Here is a 9353-nt window from a genome sequence, read left to right on the forward strand (position 1 = left end):
TTTTGCTATCGTAATTAATGCTAGTCCCCCTGGGTTATACTTGATTACTAGATTGCCCAGTTTTTTTATCAGGTCATGGTAGATTTAATAAAAACATTTTTATTTTTCTACTTCTCTTAGTGGCCTGTCAGGTATCCCCAACGTTGGCAATAACTCTGGCAAAAGTCTCTGTCCTGTGCTGCCCGGAAAATGCCCAGTCCAGTCTCGTGTATTTCGCAGCCAGGGCATTTGTTTTTAATATTATTTATTTTCCACACACGTTTACAAAATTCTCGGAACCCTAAATTTTAAAATAATTTTATTTAACATAGATAGATGCGATCCAACTGACGCTTTCAATCATTATACATATATGTTGGGAAAAAAAAACTTTAAAAATCTTCGAGGAATCTTAATTGATATCAAATATTAAAACATCTAAATCTAGATTTTTTTAAAACACATGAGACCTACCCTATCCTGAACAGCATACAGTAGAATATTATTTATCTTTTTAAATATAATATCTTATTTTACAGAACTTGTTTTAGATAATAAAAATTAAATGTAAGTAAAATAAAATATCTTTATTTATAAAAATTCATGTAAAACAAACTCTATTGAAGAGGTAGAAACATTATAATTAATAATGCATGTACAAAGCATTTGTAATTTTATACTTATTTTGTAAAAAAAAACAGTAAATTTACAAAAAACCCTTCTTATTTACCCAGTATTTCAATTTTCAGGGTCATTTTTAACGAGTTGTAAATAACTCACTATTAGAAAATGGGAATCAAGTTGTAATAGAGCGGGATAGGAATCTCGGACTTTTGTAATGTAATGTATTGTTTAGATTTAAAAATTCAAAAATTTAAACAACTAATTATTACTTACATTATATTCAATAAACGTATAATTTAACTAATAACTTCACTTCAATTATACCGCAGTTCACGCGTGAGCGCTGCAAAAATGAATACACGACGGTGTTTATTAGGAGCGAGTTCACGAATAATATTATTTTTTCTTTTCCAAGATATATTGGAACTGTTCAAAAACGAAATAAACAATCATTTGAAAATAAATTACAAAAACGCTAATTTTAATTTTTACTCTAAAAAGTTTTTGAAATCTAAAATCGGTTTGTGGTCCCGTGGTTGCGGACTCACGGATCAGAGGTCCGAGGTTCGAACCCCACTGTACCTCGACTTAATTCCCATTTTCTAATAGTGAGTTATTTACAACTTGTTTCAAGAATTGAAAGAATTTTAAAAAAACATTTAAATCACCTAAACTATCGTCAATATTTACATTTCAATATCTATGAAGAATCTGCAGTACATCACAAAATCGATTCCTTACAATCTAGAAGAATCATCAATGATACCGTTTTCCTTTACAAAATATGCAATGACAACTTAGATTGCCCTCAACTGCTTGAGAAAATTAAAATTCGTATCCCTCAACGTACAACTCGGCTGCAACAATTATTTCATGTTGATGTTTCAAGAACAAATAATAATAAGAATGCATCTTTGCCCAGAATTGTAAATAATTATAATACGTTTTTTGCTGAAATAGATATGTATTTCCTTACTTTAAACAAATTTAAAGAAAATGCTAGAACCCTAATTAAAAATAATAATTATAATTTAATCTAACTGTACCTACCTAATAGTTTATTTTTTTGTACACTTTAATATTTTTATTATTTTCTCTTGTTTGAAAGAAATGAAGGGATGACTGGTAGCTCCGTATTACTCCGTATGGATCCGCTGGCGAAAGGATTTTTTAGTCCGAGTGAACAAAAAACTTTTTCTTTTATTTTTTTATTATTTCATTATTATTGTAATGTTTTATTTGTTTTTTACGTGTGGAATGATGCGGAGTGGCTATTTCAATGTACGCTTTTTTTCTTATTTTTTTGACATCGTATTTAGTAATGTATAGAAAACTATAATTGGCCTATAATTTTGGATTATTTGTAAATATTTTTTGTTGTTGTAATGGCTGTGGTTTTCTTTTAATAAATAAAATAAATAAATAAAAATGGCCACAATGATAAGAACGCAAATATTTTCTTTAAAAAAAAAAATACATGTTCTCAAAATACCGCTTTTAACGTAGATAAGTATATTTTTTAATTGATTTAAAATATTTTAAGGTAAAAAAAAATCAGGTAAATTTTATTACTAATTTTAATAATTGTGGTTGATTATACTAAGTACCTATTTGCGGAAACTTTACAAAGCCACTTAGCGTATTTTTTTGTCCAACTGGAGAATCCCCTTGACTCAAATGACCTCTCTCATTATAGAACAAGCAGGATTTTCCCGAAACTGATTAGCTACCTATCCGGCTTTTATGAATTTACCAGTAATAAAAACAGAAGGACACTAGTTTGTGAATCACGACTTAAGTCGAGTGTTAATTATTTATTGAAAATTTAAATTAGAAAGATTTTGATATCAATTTTTTTTATGGTAAAGCGGAATAATAAACCATGAATCAATCAAACTTAAGTTCAAGGAAAATTTCTAACCAATAAGTTTAATGACTTTTACTCTACAAACGTTTGGGCATACTCAAAACATTCTTGATAAAACTAACTGGTGTATAACGAAGTATCAAAATTGAATAGTGTTTTCAGGCGTTAAGTAGGTAAAATAATTCAGCCAAACGAATTTCACCCAGGTCAATAAAGGTTTCAGCTCTTTTTCTTCACGAAAGTTAACAAATGGAAGAGTTAAGAGTTGGCAAAATGCTGAATGTTACAAAGTGTGTAAAATGGCCACGCAAACCAGTCAATGACAGGTTATAAGCCCTGTAAAAACCTAGATTTAAATATTTCCTTCTTATAAATATTTTTCATCTTTGTTGCAATACATTTAAAATTAAATTTATGTTCATACTTTTTTTTGCTTATTAAGATAAAAAAAAAATCCCCCAAAGGCATGGCCTATGTGAGTATAAATTTAAAAAATACAAATTTAAGTGTACTGGAAAAATACGATAGATAAAAAAAAATTAAAAACTGCTAATTTTAAAACATAAATGTTTTTAATAAAAAAATAATTTATTTAAATATGCATTTATTTATCCAAAATTACTTAATATACTTAAATCGATACAAATTAAAATAATTAATATCATTATCCTAAAGAAATGCATTGAACAGTTTTGGAGCTATATAAAATGAGTGACTTTATTTATTTTTTTAATGTATTCTTTTCAAGATGAATAAGAACGAAGAAAAAAGAATACTGAGGCTCTTGTGTTTGGCAAGTGAAAAGAATAATAATTAAATTCAAAGAAAAACTATATATTTATAAATATTTTAATTTAATAAATATTGCCGCATAAAAACATATTTATGACACTTTTGACAACAAATTTATGATAGCTTCAAAAGTTCAGATTCCTGGAACAATTGGTTGGAAGGAAACGTTGAAATTTTATTTAGTATATTTTTTTTAATTTTTTTTTTATGGTTTCTTAAGGCTGAATATGATTATTATAGGTTTTCCTTTTACAATTATTTCACAAAAAAGAAAAAAGAGTTGATAAACCATTTTGCTAGTGTTCGGGTGAACATAACAAGTTAAACGTTTTAAAACATAGGTCAAATATCTCAGTTTGTTAACAATGTTTTTCAATATGATTAGTCCATTCAAATATTTGTCGATTTAACCGTAATTGATAAACAATATTTCAACAACATTTTCAGTATGTCTAAATTGTAGTTAATAAGTGCAAGATTCGACGCTCAAAATGTTGTATCAAAACTGATAGGAGATGAATCAGGTGAAGAAAAAATTACTTTAAAAACTGACAAACGTATGAATTATACTGCAAATTTACAAAAAATTAAAAGGATAAAAAGCTAATCCAATTTAGATAATTTGTTTTGACGGTATACTCAAACTTATTCCCATAAAGTAATATTTAAATCAACTTACCTCAATACTGGGTCCTGGCATCTTCCTGTTGATTACCGTCAACGGTCTACTCACACCATCTCCAGCAATGCAGTCTATTCTTTCACAATCTGTCACATTGAACGGACAATCGTAGCAAGCCTTGCTCATAGACTGGTACCACTCAATTTCAAACTTATAATAGCATTCCATGTTCTTGCCTGGCTCACACTCTCTATAGCAAGGATGGTTAGCGCCATCCTTTGGTTCTTCAATAACCTCTTCATCATCGCTCTGGCTTTTTACTTCTTGTTCACCGGTTAATTTGGTCGTCTCTTCTTCCTTTTCTTTAACTTCTTCATCTTCAACTACTTTCGTTGTTTCTTCATTAATTTCATCGGCTACTAAATCGTTTCCTACGTCAACTTTGGTAGTTATGTCATTTTTACTTGCTATCACCAATGCTTCTTCTTTGCCTAATTTGACTGTTTCTTGATCAGCGATAAGAGCAGCCATCGTAATGTCAGCTTTTTGAACTACTGTATCTGTAACTGGCTCTTTCAGTTCGGTTTCGGTCGGCAAGGTGTCCTTCTGAAGATCTGGAATAATAATTGTATTTGAATTATTACTCAATTGTTGAACGCTCGCTACTTGCAAAGTTGATAAAAGTTGTATGCTGTCCCATTTAGCAGCTGGAGTAAAAAGATTGACGTATCAATAGCTTGCTTTGATTGAGTAGTGCCTTGCGCGTGGGTTAATAATTTTCTCAAATAAAGAAAGATATCCCCAAGTATTTATGTTCTCTAAGATATGCCTAAAATTATATCAACGTATATTATTTTTTATTTGGATAGTTTATTTCCATTGTTTTTTACGGAATTAAGTTTTTATTGTTTCTTTTTTACTTTTTAAATTTATAGTTTATGAAATATGTGTCTAAAAAAAAACTAAAAACTCAAAAAAAAAAAAAATCTAACGATTAAATATATTTTGCGGTTTATTTACGCAAATAATGAAAAATAAAAATATAGAAACACTTTTAAAATTATATATAATGCATTTTTAGTTATGGGTGTCTCACACCCAGTTCATTCGCAAGTAGTGTAAAATATGTTCATTGACGCCGTTTTACATAGTTTACATGTTTTGCATAAGAATATTTAAACACGAAACAAAATAACTGCATCGATGAAAATTCTTGTTTGATGTACAATGCTCAGAAGGATGCACTGGAGTTGGTTGGCGTGGACATAGGGTCTAAGAATCCGGAATGCAGACATGGTTTGATAATAGGACTCAAAGAGACACTTACCGCTGAGAGCTGGTACTACGCTGGCTGATAGCACCAACAATAGGAGGCTGCTCCAGGAGACATGAGCTCGTGAGGGGGCCATCTTTTCTTGGTTTTCTGAAACAAAAGCAATCCTTTATTTCAACGTCTAACTAAAACTAAGACAGACAACTAGAAGCACCCGAGCACCATGTATCGATAAAATTAAAATATCAATAAAATAAATAGGGGAGTGCGATTGGACTCAGCGTCAGAGACGTCTGCCGTCCTCGGCGAGTGGAACGTGAATAAATCGACATTTGTAATCTGGTTTTTTTGTATGAAGATTTGTATAGGATTTTTACACCCTTAAAATGGCGACAGTTCATACGATATAATGACCCAACAAAACTTATTTTAAAAAAAACGAGATATTGAGCCTTAGAAGAAGATTTCAGCATAACGATAAACTAAAAAATAAGGTTGTACCATATTTACAAATACGTTAAGTACCTCTTCTAAAAATGACTGTTTTCAGTGATTTCATAATCTTTGAGAATTTTTTTCACTAACTTACAAGATAAAAATAAAAAAACAAAAGATATTGAGCCCTAGAAAAAAGTTAAAATTTTGACAAGGTATTTTTAAAATTTGGCTAGGACTACTACAAGTACTTTAAATATCCCATCAAAATATCACATTTTAGCATTTTTCAGGCCACTCCCCCTTAACATGTACTTATAGTGGGCCGATGATGTATGAAGTTTTTTTTATTTTTTAGACATCAAAGTAAAAGGGTCTAAAAAGTTGAATTTTGGATCATTTTAATATTCTATACTACTTTTGGCCTTAACCGAGGTTTGAAGTTTATCACTGTCTAAATATTTCGTTAATTATCCATATCGATACAATTATTTTTTTGTTAGTAAGATATAACAAATTCGAACACGTTTTAAAACTACCGAATTGCAAAAAGTTTACACTCTGCGGAACTAACTCCGTTAAGCGCCTGACGAATATTGACGAAAACAATGGCTAATTAAAACCATGCTACCCATTCATTACAAAATAAAGCTCAACTCACGCCCTTAGATGCTTATTTAATAAGGTTTAATGCACATTATAAAATTTAATTGGACTGGTTGTCTTACTTAAATACGAAATGACGAATGAGGTGTGTGAAATAATCCGTATCATATTGCGAGGACAGCTCAAAGCAAAATATCATGTATGAAGAAGACGTTTCTGTTTAAAGAGAGTGGTACCACTGTAGCATAAAAAAATATTTAAAAATAATTTAAGACTTATTATTTCTGGCTGCGATACGATCCCACTTACTATTTAAATGATGCTCACACTTACACGCATCTGAACACTTACTCCCACACTAATACACATAAACACACATTTACACTTACTCTCATACAAATACAAATAAACACACCCTTTTGTTGTAACATAATATAATAATACGAGTATGTATGATTCTTATTTAGAAACTTCGCTGGTCTGTCTTTAAACCGTAATTTTTTTTAATGTTATGATATCGTTGTCGACTGTTTGTTTCTTTAAAATAAATAAATAAATAAAAATCATTATAAATAGTAAATAAATAAATAAAAATAGCAGTTTTGGAATATTTTCCATATTTACACCGGTGAAATTCAAATATGTGATTGCGCAGCAGGATTATACGTAGCGAAACGTAAATATTTTGACATTTAATATTAGGTGCTCACGAATGTTCCATTGTGCTCGCGAATACGATAAACAACCATGGTGAGAAATTGTTATCACGTCGCTTATTAGCACGTTTAGAGTTTTTTTGTGATTGAACTACTGAAACTTCTAGATATAGGGTCTGCAGTACAGATTATGAAACACCTATACGCATTATAAGTTAACGTGACGCTTCATATCCTGATCCACCTGTTAATGCGCTTGCCCCCTATCTAATACCCCGATACTTTAAGGATCTGGCCCTGAAGAAGGAGATTTAGCAGTATGGGAACATTGTTTTAAAATTTACAGGGACCCGTCACAATCGATCACACAGGTTGCAGTGATGTTGCAAACAAAACACTGACCCATATTTTTTAGAATGAAAATAAGTAACCAAGCAAATAATTAGACATTTATCAGTTTATTGAATACGATTTTAATTCACAATGGCAAATTAATGAAAGTCACCGTTGGCTGCAGACAACATGGCGCTGGTCACCCGAGCATGAGATAAATCCAACAAATATAATCATGTAGATGCTTCTGTGCATTAACTGTGGATTGACCGCGGAGTTCAAAATATATTAAACTAAAAGTCCGCCTCGTTGAGCAATGGTCAGTGCATTTTTTAGAAACGCGCATGAGGTCCTGGGTTCAATTCCTGTCAAAGTCGATGTGAAATAATATTAATCTCTGCCTTAAAACTTGATCCTGCTATTGGATCTCATAATTTTCTCCCTTTTTTATGTACCAACTTGTAAAAACAATTATACCTTGAATTCATTCATAAGTCGTACCTGTAGAAATTAAAATGGACTCAGTATTGATGTAGACATTTTTAACTGCACGTTGCATTTAAACAGAAAATTTCTTCATGGGGTCGATTATTTGAGATAGTTGCTGAATGTGCATCTTGAGTGGTTTATGCTATGTATATGTGCCGCATGTAATGTATATGTTTGTGTATGTTTTATATGTGCGTTCATGTGTGTGCGTGGATGGCTCGGAGTGTACATTCCGTATTTTCATTTATTTTAATTTATTACCTCCATGGAAAACGCAAAAGTTAACAATTATTCTTTTCTCACTTGAAATTCTTATTTATTTATTTTTTTGTCACATATAATGTTTGTATCTTTTGCATAATTTATGAAAACTTAATTAGTCTTTTTATGTTAAAAAAATGTTGTTTTTAATACTTTTTATGTATGACTGTATGTTTTCCGAATAAAATAAAATAAACTAAAAAAATAAATTTACATTTTTAAAATCAGATAAGTCAGATTTTTTTTATATTTTTAGTAACAGATTTCTTTGTTTTTACTTTCCAAAATATATTAGTTTAAATCTGAACTTTGAGGTTCTTAACAAATTTTTTTTAGAACACACAAATAAAGTTTTTTCAATGATTTCCTGCATTAAAAAAAACCTCGGGACTTGGGAGCGTAGAACTAATCATCTAAAACTTCTGTCACGAGAATCTTTATGTATTTATTTCAGATAGTTGTACAAATAAAATTTTAACATTTAGTTATACCTTAACTCAAACAATATATACACAAAAATAATTTCAATAACTACACATCGTTACAAAATCCAGACGCTTTCTGATGACACTCTATTTACCTATGTGGATGTTTGTTTTTAACAAAAACCATCGCCATCCCCCGAAACGATGCGATAGACCCAGCATCCTTAATTTCTTTCGGCAATTCATTAAACATCTTAATTTCTTTAAGATATAGTTTTTTTTTTAAAAATATATTTGGACCCGTTTAATTAGTAGCCTTACCTATCATGTACAAGGCTAAGGCACTCGGAAAAAAATGTTTTTGTTTGTCTTGGAAATGGGATGTTCGATCGCTGATTTTGGTTTATTACCTATATCAGTCCAATCACCGTTGTTGTAAAGTCCAAAACAATGTTGCGTGATAACGACTTTTAGGATATTATTTTTTCCTGCATTCTGCTTCAAAATTATGGCGTTGTAAACTGAAAACTGGGCACTGAAATAACAGATGTTCGATACTCTGAAGAAATAGCTTATGATATAAATTCTTTCAATCCCGATTAGGCCTTGTTTCAACAGAGAAGCCCAGGGAAAATTTGTTGATGCCTTATTCGTAATATTGAGAAGCAAAAATTGAGTTTTTATTTGTGATTTTTTTTGCACCACAACAGTCCAAAATACAAAATTATAGAGGTGAATTACAGCACAGAACACCTAGACGTGAGAAAAATCACTTTTATTTTATTTAATCTCGCCGGGAATCGAATTCGGAACCTTCCGTGCGTGAGGCAAGCATTACAAATCTATCGAAGTAGTTATGAGAAAGTCATATGAGTTTTATGTAAAATAGATTCTTTCATTTTTCAATAATAACCCTGATAGCATTGAACCGAAAGAATGTCAAAATAATATCCTTCGCATTGAACTTGGCATAACTTGTTATTCCAGTTTA

General features: G+C 30.5%; 1 protein-coding gene across 1 annotated transcript in view; it reads right to left on the reverse strand.

Moving 5' to 3' along the window:
- The window catches only part of LOC148281460 (multicopper oxidase 3-like), a 29082-nt gene extending 23603 nt beyond the window's left edge, over positions 1–5479 (reverse strand). Inside the window, exons 1-2 of the mRNA XM_088226678.1 lie at positions 5212–5479; positions 3942–4498 (exon numbers count right to left, since the gene is read on the reverse strand). Coding sequence (XP_088082804.1) covers positions 3942–4498; positions 5212–5293 — 639 coding nt within the window. The 5' untranslated portion in view covers positions 5294–5479. The remainder of the gene's footprint in view (positions 1–3941; positions 4499–5211) is intronic.
- Between the last annotated feature and the right edge of the window lie 3874 nt (positions 5480–9353).

The sequence above is a fragment of the Micrasema longulum genome, unplaced genomic scaffold (assembly GCF_059751315.1).
Source record: "Micrasema longulum isolate JH-2025_06_02 unplaced genomic scaffold, ASM5975131v1 h1tg000457l, whole genome shotgun sequence".
Lineage (NCBI taxonomy): Eukaryota > Metazoa > Arthropoda > Insecta > Trichoptera > Brachycentridae > Micrasema > Micrasema longulum.